The sequence below is a fragment of the Xiphophorus maculatus genome, chromosome 10, assembly GCF_002775205.1.
Source record: "Xiphophorus maculatus strain JP 163 A chromosome 10, X_maculatus-5.0-male, whole genome shotgun sequence".
Lineage (NCBI taxonomy): Eukaryota > Metazoa > Chordata > Actinopteri > Cyprinodontiformes > Poeciliidae > Xiphophorus > Xiphophorus maculatus.
The window spans coordinates 7,273,128-7,291,518 of NC_036452.1; the positions used below are offsets into that span (position 1 = coordinate 7,273,128).

General features: G+C 39.1%; 1 protein-coding gene across 1 annotated transcript; it reads right to left on the bottom strand.

The window, feature by feature from the left end:
• Window positions 1-3,290: 3,290 nt before the first annotated feature.
• Window positions 3,291-15,402, bottom strand: med1 (mediator complex subunit 1). The gene is made up of 16 exons (XM_005814368.3): window positions 15,233-15,402; window positions 13,893-13,999; window positions 13,227-13,305; window positions 12,315-12,369; window positions 12,099-12,231; window positions 11,943-11,971; window positions 11,764-11,835; window positions 11,106-11,180; window positions 10,625-10,788; window positions 9,587-9,698; window positions 9,347-9,471; window positions 9,124-9,251; window positions 8,729-8,930; window positions 8,531-8,626; window positions 8,177-8,282; window positions 3,291-8,102 (listed from the first exon to the last, which is right to left on the bottom strand). The coding sequence occupies exons 1-16, from the start codon at window positions 15,351-15,353 to the stop codon at window positions 4,328-4,330; spliced, it is 5,379 nt and encodes a 1,792-aa protein (XP_005814425.2). The 5' UTR covers window positions 15,354-15,402; the 3' UTR covers window positions 3,291-4,327.
• Between the last annotated feature and the right edge of the window lie 2,989 nt (window positions 15,403-18,391).

Genomic DNA, 18,391 nt, shown 5'->3' on the forward strand with positions numbered 1-18,391 from the left:
AAATCCCCTCCATTATTTCGCCTGCCACCAAGACTAATGGCAGAAAAAAAGCCATCCAACAGCATGATGCTGCCAGGAATATGACAGCTGGTACAGTGTTCTTAGGTTTATAAACCTTAAATTGTATGATTCGACTTGAGTAGAGTATGAGGCTGTGTGCGCATCTTAGATATTTTATTTCACTAATTCTTTTGTTCTGCGCTCGTTTAGTTTGCTAAATTTTAAAAAGCCCTTTAGTTAACTTTTGTTCTTTAATGTGGTAAATTTAAATTTTAACTCCTCAAAATGTCATTCCAGTTGGGCCTGTCATAATAAACAATAAATTGCCTGATAAATTAAAAGAAACTCAATCATTTTCATTTGCGTGATTTATCGTTTTCCTGTTATCTTTCTCTTTTAACCAAAAATTGAATGATAAAAATCTTCAGTCTGCTGCTTTTGGTCTCAACCATCCCTTTTGTGAAAGATAATTTTGTTTACACAGACTTCATAGTTCATTTTATTAGTTGTTTCTGATGATTTATTTATTTATTTTGGATATCTCAAATGTCTTCCAGTTCCAGGGTTTAAATGTTCTATAGAATTGAAAGTTTATTGATCTTTGAGAATGTGTTCTTGCCATTATTACTATACAACGTGAAAATGGTCTCACAGCAACATTATCGTTTATCGCAAGAAGTTCTGGGACAATTTATCGTCCAGCAAAATTTGTTATCGTGACTGACCTAATTCCAGTCAAACAATTTTATGAGACCACGCCTAAATCAGAAATAATGTTAGAAGGCAAACGTTAAGCATTAAATATTCAGTCATAATGAGGTGTATTTTCAATTTTGATCCAGTCTATATATGTTGTTTTGACTCAGATATTATCCCCAAAGGAAAGTAACCGAAGTGAAATGTGTCGTGTTGTATAAACATGCGGAGGCAAACTGAGGTGTACCTTTGCTTCCCCTAGTTTTGCTGATGTTTCACCAGCATCACAGTTTTTACAACCACTCTCCTCAGTCTGCCTCAGCATAAATCCAAAGCTTCATGCAATCCAGGGGAATTTTTCTTCAGGGCGGATCTGAAAAGCCCATACGACCATAAACTGCTCCCAGAAAGCAAGTGAGGTCCAAACAGAAAAATAATGGACCAAATTCCAACGTAGAGTCAACAAAGTGTTTATTTTTTTTAGTATTATTGAGTTGCAACTGGAAAACTGGAAGAAAATCAAGTGCTGCATTAATTTTCAGACTTGGGTTTCTTCTTGTCAGAGCAATCATTAGTCATTGATTCCACTTGTCCAGGCCCACAGCATTACTAGTAATTAGCTCAGTAATGCCAAAGCAATATATTGTCATATTTAAATGTCAGCCTTTGGCTCAGACAGCCGGCTTAACCACTGCTGAAATGTTGCACTGCAGCTTAACACGTAAAGCCACGACTGTTCTGGTAACCGTCTGCAGCCCTCATGATATAATAATATACTTACTTTAAATTGCAGCACTCCAAGGCTGAAAATAAATCCTGACTCGCTTCCCCTCCTTTGCCTTTATTCTTACTTCCTCTTCCTTTCTGCTCCTTCTTTCACCAGAAAGCCGACTTGGTGCATCCATAAAGCTTAACTAACTGGCAAATCCCTCCCCCTCCGTCTCACTTGCTGCTCTGACAAGAATATCTGAGAGGTTATTTCCATGCTTTACTGCTCCTCAACAGCCATGAACTCCAGGCCCTTCCTTATGAGCTGGAAGGAGATGGAAGTTTGCTGAATTAATGTCGTGGTCCTTTACGTGAAGCCACATAACAGTTACATTACTGTTATATCCTTTATCATGCAATAAAAAAAAGACAATTTCTCCCCAGTTCTTCTGTTTCTGCTTTTCGTCATGTTTGCATGTTTACATGACACTTTTTTCAGCTTACAATGATCATGATGTAAAAAGTTTTTATCATTATAATACTAGTCATGCTGGTGATTAGCTGAGTTTAACTAATTGATCAACACCGGGTGTGAATGCCTCTATAACAGCAGATTTTGTTTGCATTGTTTTAGGGCATACAGTTGTGTTAACACTATCAAAAGGAGGAAAAGCCTCAGAAATAACACAGGAGTAGATATCTAATAAAGAAAAAAAAACCATAAATAAAAATAAATAAAAGTCACCACATTGACCAGGCAATGCCACAGCTCTCAGTTAGCATGTTCAATTAAAGTTAAAAGTATACAATTAGAAAATGGCTGAACTTATTTGAAAGGGTTTCCAGTAAAAACCAAAACAAAAACACTCAAACTGCTCTAAATTTGGTCATAAAATCAATGTATTTTACCGTCTATTATGTATTGTAAGGGTGTCTAATATAGATTGGATTTGTGAGTTCAAGTTGGCCACATCTCCTATCCTACTCCTTTAAACGGCATGTTATTAATGTTTTGCCATATTTTGCCTCAAATTTGCAAGAACTGATCAGTCTATCTGAGAAAGTATTTTCCTTTGGACTTAACAGGCATTTTCCAGTCCCATCCATTGACAGGGTGACTTTTCTTTGCTTTTAATGGTCTGAATCTGCAGTTGTAAATACAGAGCAGCAGGGGTTAAACATAATGAGCCATAATGTCTTTAGCATTTGGTAAAGAGTTCTGCTTTTTCTATTCTCCTTGTTTGACTCTACGCAGTCAATTTTGCTGATTTTTGTAACACACACGTTAGAGCGGTCTCTAGGGAGTCACTTCAGCAACCTTCACGATCAAAGCACAAAATGTATTTTTACCTTATATCGTTGAAAAAAATGTGTCCTGTAGAGTTTAAGACATCCATACTAAGATTAAACTTCCTGTGCAGTTTCGGTTTTTAATCTGAACTATCTTGATGATTTAATAAGATTTAACTTTTGACTTTCTGGAGTACAACCAGATATATCTGTCTCATACTTAAATATGTTACATCATAATTTTTCATAGCTTATTTAAATTTCATTTCAAACGTGGAAATCAATTTAATCTAGTAAAATTACCTTCTGCAAGACGCGACCTGTTTAAACTCACCATGCACCTCAACGGCCTGGTACTCTACTGCCATCTAGTGTCACATAGTTAAAATGTAATTAATTAATCTTCACTTTGGGTTCCTCAAGCTGTAGCAACAATAGGGAGCACCAAAGTATTGTTTTGCTTCAAATTAACTACTCTATGTTCTACTTTGTCGGTTCACCACGTGAAATCCTAAACAAATGATAAGAAAATTCATATTAGTTTTACAAGATGCTTGCATTCGTAATCAAGTCTGTTCAATACAGGAGAGTTTGTAAGAAATTAAATATTTATTTCCAACTTTAAAAAAATTCTCAATCATATTCTGCAACCTTCTTCTGTTCTTATACTAATACACAGAACGGTTAAAAATTAATAATCTAACAACAACCATCTTCACCTAAAAATTAAAAAGCAAAAACTTTTATTCTTGCTCTAACACATTTACATCAGATCTTTTCCTTTTTTTGGACAGCAAACAACATGGTAACAATGTCAAACGAACATGCAACGAGGCATGTTCTCACAGACAAAATGTTCTGAAACAACGTCCATTTCTTTAAAAAGCACACCGTTAAAACCATTTCTGTAGTGAAGCTAAAGGTAGCTACCACTCCATTGTCCACCGCTGTAAAAACTGGCATCCGATTCGTGATACAACACAATACTACTTGTACAGTAAACACAGCTTTAGCGGGACATGTTCAGTTTTTGTGGCTTTAGCTGAATAAATAAAAGTTAAGTTTGTACGGAAAACCTTTTTTTTTAAAAAAAGCTACAGCGTATAACTTTTATAAAAATATGTTTTTCTTTTACATATTTATTAAAACTATCACTTTGTTGTAAAAGAGAAAATCTGTGAAAAAAATCAAGTCCTGCATTCTCCCAGTGATCCCAGTTCTAAGTAGAAACAACCAACCAGAGCCAGAAAGAGAGTCTTTGCGCTATCAATCAGGCCTCTGTACACGCCAAAATCTCTGTTGCGCTACAGAGCCTCCCTGTCTTGAACACTAAGGCTAGTTAGCAGGGCCACCAATGACGGAGGATAAACGGTATTCCTGGAACAGTAAGTTATTTCTCTGCCATTAGCACATTGAGCAGCACATACACAAGGCTGACTGACTTATTTTTGACTGGGAGAGATGTATTTTTTCAGATCGCTCTAGTAGCTTAGGGAAGAGATGGAGGAGCTTGATTTTTTTCCATAGATTATCTATCTAATGCCATGCTGTCAGGACATAGTGGCAGTTTTAACAAATATGTTAAAAAATTATGTTTTATAAGAATTTTATACTGTAGCTTTAAAGAGCAGATTTAAAAGTCTCCTGTGAGTGCTGAGTCCATAAGGTCATCATCTTCGTTTCTCATATACATCGGGCTGGACCGTGATGGACGGTCCGAACCAAGCATGGAGAGTGATGAATCTGATGCTGAAATGGGAGACCGCGACCAACTGTCTGCTTTTGTTGAATGTGAAGACGATCCCATGGACATGGAGGACTTCTTTTTCTCCTTCTCCCTGTCCCTTTCCCGGTCCCTGTCTCTCTCGCGCTCCTTATCCTTTAGTTTCTTCTTCTCTTTCTTGTGCTTCTTGTGTTTCTCGCCCGAGCTAAGGGGGATGGAGCTCATGTAGTCCTGGGGCGGAAGGGGCCTCACTGTTTGGTCGTCATCTGAGCTGGGGCTGTTCTGGTGGGACTTCTCAGCCACCGAGCTGCTGCCCGATTCGCTCTCGCTGTCTTGGTTTAGAGGGGTGTACCCTGGAGAGCGGCTGTGGCTTGGTGACGATCGGTCGTGCTTCGGAGTGGAGCCACTAAAGAGAGGGGATGCTTTGAGCCCGGAGATTTGTTGACGCATTGACTCTCCAGAACCTTCCCCGGGTTTCTGAAGAGTCACTTTGGCCTTGATGCTTGGCGAGCCACCATCTGGTTTGCTAATGATAATTTTGGCCAGGGTGGTTCCACCTGACCCACTAGTTTTTGGGTCCATCATTTTTTTATCTCCACTGCCACCACCTGTCACCATCACTTTTGCTTTTCCGTCTTTGTCAGACTTTTCCCGCTTATAATCTCCGCTTTGAGAGGATGAGGAATGCTTAGAAGAACCTAAATTCGGAGGACCGCTGGGAACATTTCCGGGCCCACAAGGAGTAGATGTCAATCCAGGACCTCCCACTGGAGTCCCCACCTCACAGCCGTCTTCCCCAACTCCTCCGCTGCCCACACTCTTCAGTTTGTCTATGACTGCTGTTAGAGAAGGCTTCTTGTTTCTACTGGGAGACTTCCCTTTGGCGTTGGGGTTATTTGAATTGTTCTGACCCGCACCTCCACCACTTCCTCCACCATTTCCTTCGCTTCCATTGCCTCCTCCTCCCCCTCCACTTCCACCGCTGCCATACTGCAACTGAGATCCGGAGAAGCTCATGGAACCGGATGATGAGGTAGAGGAGGAAGATGTAGAACTAGAAGAACCTCCACCACCTGGTTTTTGGGAACTTCCACCAGAAGAAGACTTAGATCCTCCTGAGCTACCACTTCCTGATCCAATCGGAGACTTAGCTTTGGAAGATGGAGGAGTTCCTGGAACTTGGGATTGCTGTATTTTCATTGGAGAGGAGAGTTTATCACCAGAGCTACTGGAGCGGGAATGGGAAGGCGAGATGTTCGGCTTTATGTTGGGATTCATAAGTGAACCTGGAGGTTTACCTCCCTGAGGCTTAATTTTACTGCCACTTCCCATTCCACCTCCAGCACCCCCAGGCCCAGACAGACCGTGTTTAGTGATTGGGGATGATCCTGGTTTACCAACACCCATACCTTGAGAGGATCCCTTCATTTGCGACTGCCCCCCTCCACCTCCTGAACCCCCTGGCTTGGAGCTGCTGCTTTGCGTCATAGACCCTTCTTTGGACTTGATCTTCCCAGAGGAAGAGGAGTGTGAATGGTGGCTTTTGCTGCTGCTGCTTGTCCCCCCTAAACCTCCTGTGCTGCTAGTTGCAGAGCTGCTGGAGGTGTATCCGCTATGGGAGGACGTTTTCCCCCCAGTTATGGTACCCTTTGGGATCTGAATGGTGATTTTGGGGATTGGGGGCGTGGCACCTCCTGGGGGAGTTTGCGAGCGCCCAGAACTACCGGGAGATTTGGAGCCTCCGCCGCTTATGCTTCCTCCAGAGCCCGAACCACCACTAGGGGGCGTGTAGGGTCGCCCCCCTGAGCTGTGAGAAGGAGACTTTCCATCAGGATCAAGCTTTTTGCGTTTGGGGTTCTTATCTTTAGACTTTCCTTCACTGGATGGCGTCCTGCTGCGCTTGATCTGTTTTCCCTCTGCTGAGCTGCTTCCCATCCCAGAACCACTACCTCCATTTCCCCCATTCTCATCCTTTGGCCGTATGAGTCCCGGTTTGACTTTTGGTTCTGTAGTTTTAAAATCCGAACATGCACCACCAAGTCCCATCATCAGGGGGCTCTGAGATCCTCCGCTGTGTGTGTCTATTAAGTCAGGAGCTTGCCCCAGAAGTGGTTTACCACCACCACTGTTACCTCCAAAGACTATCCCCATATCAAATGGGTCCTTCAGTGAGGGCTCTGGAGTACTCTGTCCATGTTGAGGGTTCTGTGGAGTTCCTGAAGGAGTGTTCTGCTGGCTACTTCCCCCAAATCCCTTGACCAAGTCCATATCTCCATCAGCACTTGGGGAGCTGTCATCAAAGTAGGTTTGCGAAAAGCCATGTCCTGAGGTCAACAAGTCAGGGTTGAAGTCGGATGCATCAGGAAAGAAGTTAGTGGAGGAGGAGTCACTATTGGGAGTGGCAGCAGTTGCAGCCGCCTCTGCAATCAGGTCGGCTGCATCTGTAAACGGGTTTTCATTGCTGTTGGTATTGAAAATGTCCGCTGAGTCGAACACTGCACTACCCTGGCCAGAGCTGGAGGAGTCACGGATGGGGGTGCCCAAAGGACCTCCATCCTCCGGTTGCCCATGGCTGCCACCGCTACCTTTACCTGTTTGCTCTGGTAACTCCTGTAGGATTTCTGTGATATCAGGCCCAATGCTGTCAGAACTGGGAAGGCGGACAATGCGAGGCGGTACAGAACCAGACTGCTGCTGCTGAGACTGGACATGAGACTGTGAGTAAGCCATGCCGGAGCCGGGTGGTGGCGTTCCACACTGGCTAAGTGTTGGTGTTATGCTGTGGTGTGCGTCCAGGCTATCGCCTGCAAGGTTCACGTCAAATATCGAATTCTGAGAAGCATCAACATCCATAGAGAGAAGCTTGCGGTGGAAATCATCTTCATGAGAAACGGAGTGGTGCTGGAGGTGCTGCGGCATTGAGGATCCTGGTTGCGGTTTCATGCCTAGGCCACCACTTGCACCCACTCCAGGCAACACTCCACCCTTTTCAGGACCCCGAGGACGCTTCTTCTTCCCCTTGGTGTTCCCACTGGGACAGGCACCACCCATGCTGTCTGTTCGTGGAGAGCCAGATGAAGAGTTCTGCCGCTCTAAGGGACTCGAGCTATACAGTGCGGCAAAATCTTGTGTGGGATTGTCTTTTAACAGGTTCATCAGCATAGGGTGACTCTTTGTGTTGCTGGCAGGGGATGAGGTTGGTGGCGGAGTTTGATGCGGCTGTGGAGCATTCTGGGAGCTGGGACTGGAACCAACATTTCCAGTTATTTGCAACAAACTGGTCAGGATGGGATTCTGTGTGACTTTACTGTAGTCATCTGAATGGACTTGCTGTTGTTGCGGCAGGGGCTGTTGGCTGGTCACCCCCCCTGGAGTAAGGCACTCTCCTTGAGCTTGCCTTTCTGCACGGGGCATTCCAAAGAGAGTAGTGATTGGACCTGCAAAATTAGGTCCTCCGGGTGGTCCTCCACCAGTAGGTGTATTGCTACCAGTAAGCCCAGGTAGTCCCATTGGGTTAGTCCCGTCTCCTCCCACCATTTTATATGGAGGACTACCAGAGGGAGGAGGGTTATTCTTCACCATGGTTTCCACTGTCTGCGCTATTAATGAGAGAGCCGGAGTGTCAGCCTGGATGGTCTCAGCTTTCCTCCGAATGGCCCGCATGGTAACAGGAATGGACATGCATCTACAGTGGTGAGGAAACAATTACTACTAAACACACTTTTCAATATTAATGCATTAATTAGGAGAAAAACCCACCTTGTGACCACCTTAGTAATGAATTCATCAGTGCAGATCAAAGCATCTGATGGTCCTTTATACAGATGGCAGGAGACCTGTCTGGAGTCAATCACCTCCATCACAACTAGAAAAAAGAGGTGAGAAAGAAAAAAGAACTTGCAACAGGCAACAGTATTTGGATTTGTCTCGCAAAAACTGAATAAACCCTAGATTTTCCAACCCTAAAGTGAGCAAAGATATTACATAACTGTGTTAACTGCTGATTCTTCAACTGACATGTATCGTAGAAATTAATATACATGGATTTAAATGAAATGTGATTAGAATTTTATGCTACAAAAAAATGCTGAAAATGCAAAAGCGGCTACTCACCGCAGACTAAAGATTCATTGACTGGATGCTGGAAAGAGACGCTGAAACTTGAGTCGGTGAGAGGACAGACTTCAAACTGCAGAAGACCTGCACTGTCTGAAAAAACAAAACAAAAAAAGATGCTGCTTTAGGTGAACAAAAAAAAGAAGGAAGGAAGCTTATTGGTTCGTTACAAGTAGGCATCTCATTGTTACTTACCTTCTTTGACAGATGTTCGTTTGACACAGCTGCCAATCAAGGTGTTGTATGCTGCCTGGTGGCGAATGATATCCAGCAAGAGAGGAACCTGTGCTGGGTGGCGGAAAGGGATCTTGGACACCATTGCTCCTTGTAATGAGTGGCCATCTTGCACCGGTGCATCACCATTTAGGAAATAACAGTGATGCTGGTCTGGTAAGATCTGGGAAAGTATAAAAAAAAAAACTAACATTTTATACCTATGGGTTTAACAATGTCAAACATATTCACTGTGTTCAATAAATATTATGTAAATGTGTACAAAGACAGGGCAATTGAGGAGAAAGAGAAGAAACTTTGACAAGTAGTTATTAAAATAAACAAATAATAGAAATAGGAAGCACAAATCAGCTTACAGAATAAAAGTGCATGTTGTTTAAGGTGGCTGGTATAGCGCTGCCCTCTTCTAGAAGCTGGAGTTGACTCTGGACAATTAGCTGGTACAGAAGTGAGAGGGGAGGTGGCGTCTCAAACACTGGGATAGCTGGGGGTGGGGGAAGAGGAAAGGTTTAGGCCTAAATCCTTAAAGGAAACAAATTCATTACAACCAAATGAATGTATTTATGAAGGTAAACTCACAAGTAGCATTGCCAAGCTTCTGAATAAAGGAGAGCGAGAACGGCATGGGGCGGTTCATCTTGAGGAAAAAACAGGCTGGCAGATCCACACTGTTGGAGTTGCTCACAGTGGAAAAGGATGGTGTGCTTAACATAGAACAGAAAGTAAATATATGATGCCAATTTCTCTCAGATTGAATGTTTTTACATCCAAAAAAGGTGTGTTTATGCATATCAGCCAGAATAAGAAACGCTCACTTACCCTTTGTTATCCACAGGGTGGGATCCGGTGATTAGTGGAGCAATTGGCAGCTTGTACACAGTTGAAGTTCCCTCGATTGTCACAGAGACACTGACACCCAGGGAACATGGAACTATAAAAAGCAAACAGAGATAAGTGAAAGGTTTACCAGGATATTTCACCAACAATCAACCTATCCAGGGCTCCCACACATTTTATTTGTATTACACGATGTCGTTCTTCCACAGACCAAACTCTTTTTTTATACAGTTTTAAAACGTTTAGGATATTTAACCATAAAGCATTACTATTCTTAAACTTGCCTGAATATTTTTTTATCTGTACAGTCCACAAATAACTAATTAGCTTAAATTGGGTTCAGATTTTATTGTTTAACATTAGGGTTTTTTTTCCACCTGTGATGTCTGGACTAACTTAGGTCAACTCTATTTCAAAATCTATTTGGCCTTTATAAATAAGGAACGGACGAAAGAGATAAAAGGTAGATTTTTTAAAGCCAATTTTGTGAATTCTGGTACCATTATTATTTGTAAAAATAAAAAAATAGCAGTTTTAGTATTTTGTTTGGTATTTTAGACACTATTTATGAAACTATTTATCAGATTAAAATTCAGTTTAATCTGAATTTAATGTTGTCTACAGACCAAAAATGTCAGTTAAGTTGCCCCTTTTTATTTTTGAATGAGTGTTCAGAAGTGCCACACTTTTAAATTGGAAATCCTCATTGATAGATTTGCCTAAGCAGAAAGACTTAGTTACTTATTTGTCACAAATCATATCATTATTGAAACATTCATTCTTAATATCATGTTGCCCCAGTGTGCATATAGCATCAAAAAACAAAATACCAGTAGGTAAAATGTTGGCATCATGAAGCAAATCAAAACTAAAACATTTAATTTTAACGTAAATCATACTATGAGGTCTTATAAGACATTTTTGATACTCATCCACACCTAAAAGACGATAAAAGACTGTTTTCACACTTTTTAAAACAGTGTAGGAACTAAGAGTAACACTGTTCATAGCTGGACTTGCCATTGTTATCTGTTAAGCTGAGCTGGGAGCCAGTTTCCACCTCAAATATGTCATAAGGGGACACGTAGCACTGGAGAGAGACCAGATTTCCACCACTCCTGGGAGTCAACCAGCCAACACTCCCATGGAGAATAGTTTCAACTGTATTCGCATTTGTTGCCAACCTATGAAGACAGTAAAAAAGCAAGAATTATCCAAACACATGATCAAACAGTGTTTTCCTACTGATCACTTACCCAGACGACTATCTAATCATATAGTTCACAAAATGCAACCAACTCACTAAACATAACGTGGTATTATAGCAGTCAACACTAAGAAATCTCTTAGGTCACAATCATTTTTTAAATCTGATGAGGAATGCCGAAGTCTGCTTCACCATCCACTGTAATGTTACAATCTTCTGGCCGTTACTGAGCCGTGAAATCAAAAATATAGAGAGAAATATTTAAAGTGACAAAGAGATTTTCTGTTAACTTACCTAAACATGGTCATCATCTTGGTGAGATCGAGCTCCAGAGACTGCAGTGCAATGTACATCTTTGTTTTCAGTTTACTGAAACACAAAGTTAATCAAAGTAATAGGATTAAATGTGTTTCTAGAAAAGCAGAATACAATGAAACAAAGTATTTCTTTTTGATCATGCCACATTAGATATTAAATAGCTATTTCCAGCAGGTGTTTAATTATAAAGTCAAAAAAAGCAGAAAAGGTCAAAATGTTGACAACCTTCTGGAAATCTCAAAGTTAATGTAGAAATTATCTATACTTTCTACGTTAGCTAACTGCTAACAAAGGGTTTAACACAGTTTAATATGTCAATGCAAAATCAAGGAATACAAAAACAGACATCGAAAAGGAAAAGATTTGGATGAAAATAAATACTTTTCCAGACCTACAAATGTATTTTATTTCCATACTTTTATAGACTGTGGAGTAAAAGAAGACAACTTTCCTTACTGTTTAGTTTGATCTCAAAACAAAACTTTATATTGAGTGTGTAGGGTTTGCAGCAAAACCCCAAGTCAGCAAGAACAAATCATATGGAAGATTTTGATTTAATCCAGGGGTTTTGGTATTGATTTAAAACACTTAATTCTGCTTTAAATACCATTTCATATTCTGCAAAGGAACTTACTTGTCACCAGGAAGTCGGTATAAATCAACCAGTCCCTTGAGATGTTTAGAAAAAGCTTCAAAGTTCTTCTCACTAAAGAAAAAAGATGTAATGGCTGTCATTACCCCAAAAGCATTAGTTCATCTGCATTACTCCTTATATTGAAGTATCAAAGGTGTGAACTTGTTACTTGTACCAACCTTAGATGTTGAATAAGTTCAGAACAACTCTGAAATAAATAAATCAAGATAAAAGCAATATTAGTTTTTACTTATAAGGCGTTATAAAAAAGTCTAACTTCTATGTTCTTATACATTATTGCATCAGAATTCCTTTATAAAGTCAAATATACCAACCGTAGGGTTTTCTCCCTGATGAGCAACCTTGACGTCCACTAGCTGGCCTCCAGTGTCCAGCTGCACTTCCACATAAAACATATCTGACGTGATGTAGCACTCTGTTTTTGTTGGGCTGAGGTGAGAGCCCAACCTAGAGAGACAGGTAACAAATAATTAAACCAGAAACAAAGCAAGAATAAAGTAAAACATGAAACAAAAGTGCAAGACACTCACATGTTTTGTCGAGCAATAGACTCAAGACGATCTGTCATGGAGGGGAGAGATGAGACTGGAAAAAAGGGGATCAGAAAATTTTAAAAATGACCGTGAAATAGATAAAAAGCTGGGAAAAGACAGTGAAGTCATTAGTGAAGTAATGATGTGAAAAAGGTTGGAATATGTTCGTTTTACTCTGATCTGCGATCAGCCAGTCAAAAACTAAAAATCAATTCTTTTTCAAACAGTGAATCATCTTTAACAGGGATGTCAAACTCATTATCGTTTTGGGCCAAATCAAGATCATGAATGCTCTTAAAGGGCCAGCTGTGCTAGAATGTATTTATAAAATCTGTTCACAAATTGTTAAAATATCAACGAATCCTTGAAATTACATAATATTATTGAACATCTTTACAGTCCCTCCAGGATTTTGTGATTTTTTTGGGACTTTTTGGAATAAAAATCAAAGTATTTGTGGCACTAATTTGGAAATATTTTAGCTTATTTATGACAGTAAATGCGACTTATTATTACTCACTGTATAGATCATGAACTATAATCTGACATCAATTAAGGCTGAGGCAGCTGTTATGTACAAATAAGAAAGTTTCTGACAATTTTTGAGAAAAATCTGCAATAAACTACCAATTATTAGCACAAAAAAGTGCAGGGATCTGTTGATTTTGTGGAAATTTCCATGATAATTCTCAAGAAACTAGAGGGACTAATTGATATAATTTGATATGGAGCAGAAAATAAATAAAATTGTCTAAAATCGCACTCAAAAAACTGTTATCAGAAAGCTCTGACTGGTGCATCTATTTTCTTAAGCTAAGCAATTTCATTGATTTTTTTATTGCTAAACCTACCTCTAAATGGAAATGTAATAACTTAAAATAAAAATCTCCTGTGGGTGAACATCCTCACCTTTCAGAGCTCTCTGCAGTGTCTCCAAACAGTTGAGCAGGAGCTGATGGCCTGCTTCATTCATCACACCACGTTTCTCCTGAGACACAAAGTGGTTAGAAAAAGACCAACATGCCAAATCTGAAAAAATAGATTTTATAGATAAAAGCTGTTGTTCAGATTTGATTTCCACTGAATTGCAGTGTCATATATTTACTACAGTGGTATATTATTACAGTTAATGTCTGTTTGTGGTGCTATTGACCTTAATGAATATGCAATAAATACATTGTGATAGATGTGTCTCGGTTATAAGCTCAATAAGTAAAGCACTTGCATTGCAGTGAGACAACATAAATTTTTTAAGTTTTCTAAATGTGTTTGCTAAGTTTTTCAAACAACATGAATTCACAGACAATGTGAAAAAATGCCCAAATAGCTTACACCCTTCGATTGTCAGACAAAAAAATATTTAACTCATTTAGCCCACAGTTCTGCCACTAGGATCTATTTTCACCTGCCTAAAGAAATGGTAAAATGACAAACATTGTTTTGATAAAACAAATTACACAACAGGAGCTTGAAGCAAGTCACTAGAAAGTCCATATCAACTGGTTAGAAACTGTTAGAAATTTGACATTTTTTGTATATTTTCAGATAGTTTAGTGAAAGCTGCCTCCGTCTCACCATTGCCTGACGCACAACATTGATGGTGCCCTCCCACGGCCGCGAGGCATTGTGTTTAGCATGGAGCCTCTCCAGCAGAGCAGCCATGCGACTCTGCTTCTCTGTTTCTAAAAACAACAGAGAAAGTTTTTTGGGTTTTTTTTAATAACAAAAGACACATTAAATACTGGCTGACAAAAAAAATAGCATTTTAGTCACATACGGCAGCACAATTATTTACATATTTTGAATGTTGACAGTGTCGTTTCAATGCAGACAGACGGCAGAAACACGTTGAAAATTCATTTGCATGTCACACTGACTGAATAAAAGTGTTTGATCCCCTATAAAATACAATTTACATCTTAGAAGAAAAAAAAAAAACTTTTGCTGCCTAATGTAGCATCACAACATTTCTGTAGTTTGTCAGAAAACTACAGAATAGATTGGGACACATCACTGGAGGGATTTTGGCCCCTTGTAGACAATCTTAGTTACCAATTAGTAATTCAAAGGTTCAACTAAAATGCACTCTATAAAAAAGCTGACTTGACTAAAGAACTTCATAGAAGGGTGATATAATTATTTAATTTAAAATAGCTGGCTAGGAGTTACATATTGCATATCTGCAACCTCTGCAAATTATGTATTCCAGTTTTTTTCTTTAGTAATCTCTTTTATTAAAAATGCAATCTATGCTCAAATAAGTTAATGTTAAAGTTCAGTTTTGTTGAACAAAACACGTTTTCTACAGGCATTCATCGCCTCAAACAATGACAACACTTGAGTTTATTTTCCATCCTCTGTGATAACTAGAGGATCAGAACATTATTTAAGAAAATACATTATTAGAATAAGGTTGTATTAGATTAAATTAATAAAAAACAAGGCAAACGAATAAATTTGATCACATTACATTCAACAATTCAAATAATACGTGCGACTGTCAGCTATATCACTCATTGTGTCATAACATTTTTAAGACATTTATTAAAAGTTATTACTGATTTCTTATAGATGCACAAACACTGCAAATAATCGCAAACAACATGGTTCCGTAGAACAAATGTTTATCTTTCGTATCTTTGTGTTAATCATGGTGTTTAGACAAAGTTTTCTTAGCTTGTTAGCCTTTAACTTAAATAATAATTAACAACAAAATAGACTGACTAATCTTATTTTTTATGATTTCTTACTGTAAAATATATTTTTAATATTTGGAAGACACAGCAGGAAAGAAGTTAGCAGCATTTACAGTCGAATAGACTAACTGATAGCGATAGCTAGCTTTAGCAGCTTCAACTAGCGCTGTTACTTTCTTTAAAACTAGAGTAAAAAATAAAAGTAACAGTGGTGCGCACCTGTCACATCTTCTGTTTTTAGTCGTTCTCCGAAAGTCTGACTTGATCCTTGCTGAACCGAAATAGAAAGTTCTCTGGCAGGACTGCCGCTCTGCATAGAAACACCAGGCCCAGCCGCCATTGTTTCCCTTCTGGTAGCCCGCTTCGAGTTCCCCACTCTCCCCTCTCGGGCTTCCGTAGTGCAGACATCGCACTTTCTTTCAGGAACATGCACACGCTTTTACTTAGACGTATTCTTCAGCTTCATGTACACTTGTACATAATTTTGAAACCTTTTTTTTTTTTTTTTTTTTTTAAAGAAGAAGAAACACGTGTAATCAATTACTTTGACTGTATATATAAGTACAGAGATCCAAAGGAGCCACAATTCGAATAAAACACAACAAAATATAAACATTTAACTGATAAAAGTAATGTATGCTGTAATTACAATTCAAAACGAGTGCGTAAATACCTCTAAAAGTATAATAATCATGTGTCATAGTCATTTTAATCCATGCAAATAACACATTCAAATATTTTTTTCAGTTTATTGTGTCGTCGCTCATCAGCTAATTAAAATTGGATGGATGGATGGATGGATGGATGGATGGATGGATGGATGGATGGATGGATAGATAGATAGATAGATAGATAGATAGATAGATAGATAGATAGATAGATAGATAGATAGATAGATAGATAGATAGATAGATAGATAGATAGATAGATAGATAGATAGATAGATAGATAGATAGATAGATAGATAGATAGATAGATATGCATTTCATCAAAGGAAGCATGAAATAACTGATTAAAAACGGAAATAATTGTACACTATTTTCAAAAGTAGTGATTTCCAATTTTACATATTGGCTTTTAATAATACAAAACATTCATTTAAAAAAGACAGATTATTATATTCACTTTTTACTTTATTTTCTTATTACACATATAATTATATTATATTATATTATATTACATTATCTATCTACTTATCAATCTATTGGGAAAAAGAAGCTCTGTTTAAAGAGTTTCTTCATGAATACTGTAGATGGCGCAGTGCTGCAAGTAAATATTCATGTTTCACCAATAGCAACCAAATTTTAAGTCAAGCTGAACTAAATATGAGATCCTAAAATATCTTCATGATGGCCGATGATTGTATTTTTTTTTTTTTTACCATTAAATCAAACAAACAAAAAAACTAAATGCAGACTAATTAAACAGTCCAATGAAATAAACTAAGGCAGTCATGCCTTGCACACACAAGCACATACTGCACACACACACACACACACACACACACACACACACACACACACACACACACACACACACACACACACACACACACACACACACACACACCTGAGCCTATTGTACAGCTGAGCCTGTGGCAATGAGTGCTCTCTGGGGAGGATTTTCCCACCTACCATTATGACCTGCTTGTGAGAGGGAGCAGAAAGTGTGTGCATGAATACATGTGCGTTTGTGCACGTGTGAAGCTGTATTTATGAACAGGAGTTTAAAACAACAGTCACAAGAGACAGCTTTAGAAGGCAGAGGAGATGGAGAGGGACCAGATTGGCATCGTCTGAGACAGTAGACAGACCCACAGATAGACACGAGAAAAGAGGGGAGGTGCCACTCTGTAATTGATGTGCCCACCAGGAGCTTTAGCTGGCTGCCTGGTATGAAGGAGGATTTGGACGGTGCTGCCAAGACAGCAGTGGGAGAAAGGAAAAGAAGGCACGAGCCTCAGGGAGCACAGTAGCAGGCTGAAACCTTGCCCATCAATCAGAGGCTAGTTCACCTTGCCATGCCAAGCGGGACCCCCCGCTGTGCCGAGGGATGGCATGGCACAGGGAGCGAGGCTGGCACGAGAGCTAAATCTTCCCCTAATCTTTATGGTGGGTGTATCAGTGCCATGTCTGGATGGCAGCAGAGTGGCCAAAGCTAGACACGAGGCAAAAAAAGAGAAAGTTCAGCACCAGTGCTGAGAACTGTTTCACACAATGTTGTTAACATGAGGAAGAAATGTTCTAGTTAGTTTAGCAACAGACTGCATGTTAAGTGTCTCAAAGAAAAAAAAACAACAAACTGTTGAGAAGGTTGATTCTGCATAATGCTGAATTTAGATACATTTTTGGAGCTCCATGGTTTATCACATATATTTTACTATATAATATATGCATAGTTAGACGAAGCATTGAGGAAAAACGCTTAAAAAAGTAATACTACAATCATACTAAGCTTTCATGCAGGAACGCATCGAAAACGCTTTGGAATGATTTGCAAAATAATTACATAACAGACTGAGAAGATTGTTAATTGAGTTCATTGTTAACTGACAACAGATCAACAACAAAGTGAGCTCAAAATATGCAATATTTAAAGGAATGGTGGTGAGATGTTTATCTCACCTTCTTCTGACCCTATAGTGATTACTTACTTTTTAAGGTAAACGAAGTGCTATTTCATAAAGCCCATATTCCTGGATTTATGGTAGATGGCATACATCATAGAGCTGCAATCTGTTGACGAAGCAGATAAAAGCTATATCATGGATGCTACATTCAGTTATGTAAAAGAAGTATTCAGAGACATTGATTTTTTTTTTCACATTTTGAGACATTACAACCATGGATTGCAGAAATGCTTGAGTCAGATTTTATAAACCCAACGCAAAAGGTACATAATTGTAAGGTAGAAAAAAAAAAGAATACTTGGACTTCAAGATTTCTTACAAGGTGTGTTTTTTTTATTGAATCTGATATCCCTAAAATTGACACATAATTAATGAATAGTTTACCAGTGTAATTTAATCCTTGTGTAAATACGGGCAATTAATCATCTGACAATGGAAAGAATGTGGTAAATCTGCAAACCTACCAAAACATGGCAGGACAGCATTATCAGAGACAATGGCACATGTTAACGAAAGAGGTGCTGCAGAGATTTACAGTTTAGGTGGAAGAATCTGTTGACAGAAAAATTATTAATACTGTACAAGACTAACATTGTGAAAGAGCACCAAAGAAAACCATAATTGAAGCAAAGGATTTAGACAACTTGAGAGTGAGGTGGAGATTCAACATCTTGCAGGACAATGCCAGCAAACAGCTGTCGTCGTTCAGATAAAACCATTTAAAATGGCCCAGTCAAAGTCCAGGATTA

Bases quoted from the DNA above. Each gene is read 5' to 3' on its own strand.
- med1 (XM_005814368.3), bottom strand. From the start codon at position 15,353: ATGGCGGCTGGGCCTGGTGTTTCTATGCAGAGCGGCAGTCCTGCCAGA. The intron at 11,972-12,098 runs GTTGGTATATTT...TATTTATTTCAG, and splicing joins ATCAGGGAGAAAACCCTACG to AGTTGTTCTGAACTTATTCA. The intron at 8,931-9,123 runs GTAAGCTGATTT...ATACTTTCCCAG, and splicing joins ACAACATGCACTTTTATTCT to ATCTTACCAGACCAGCATCA.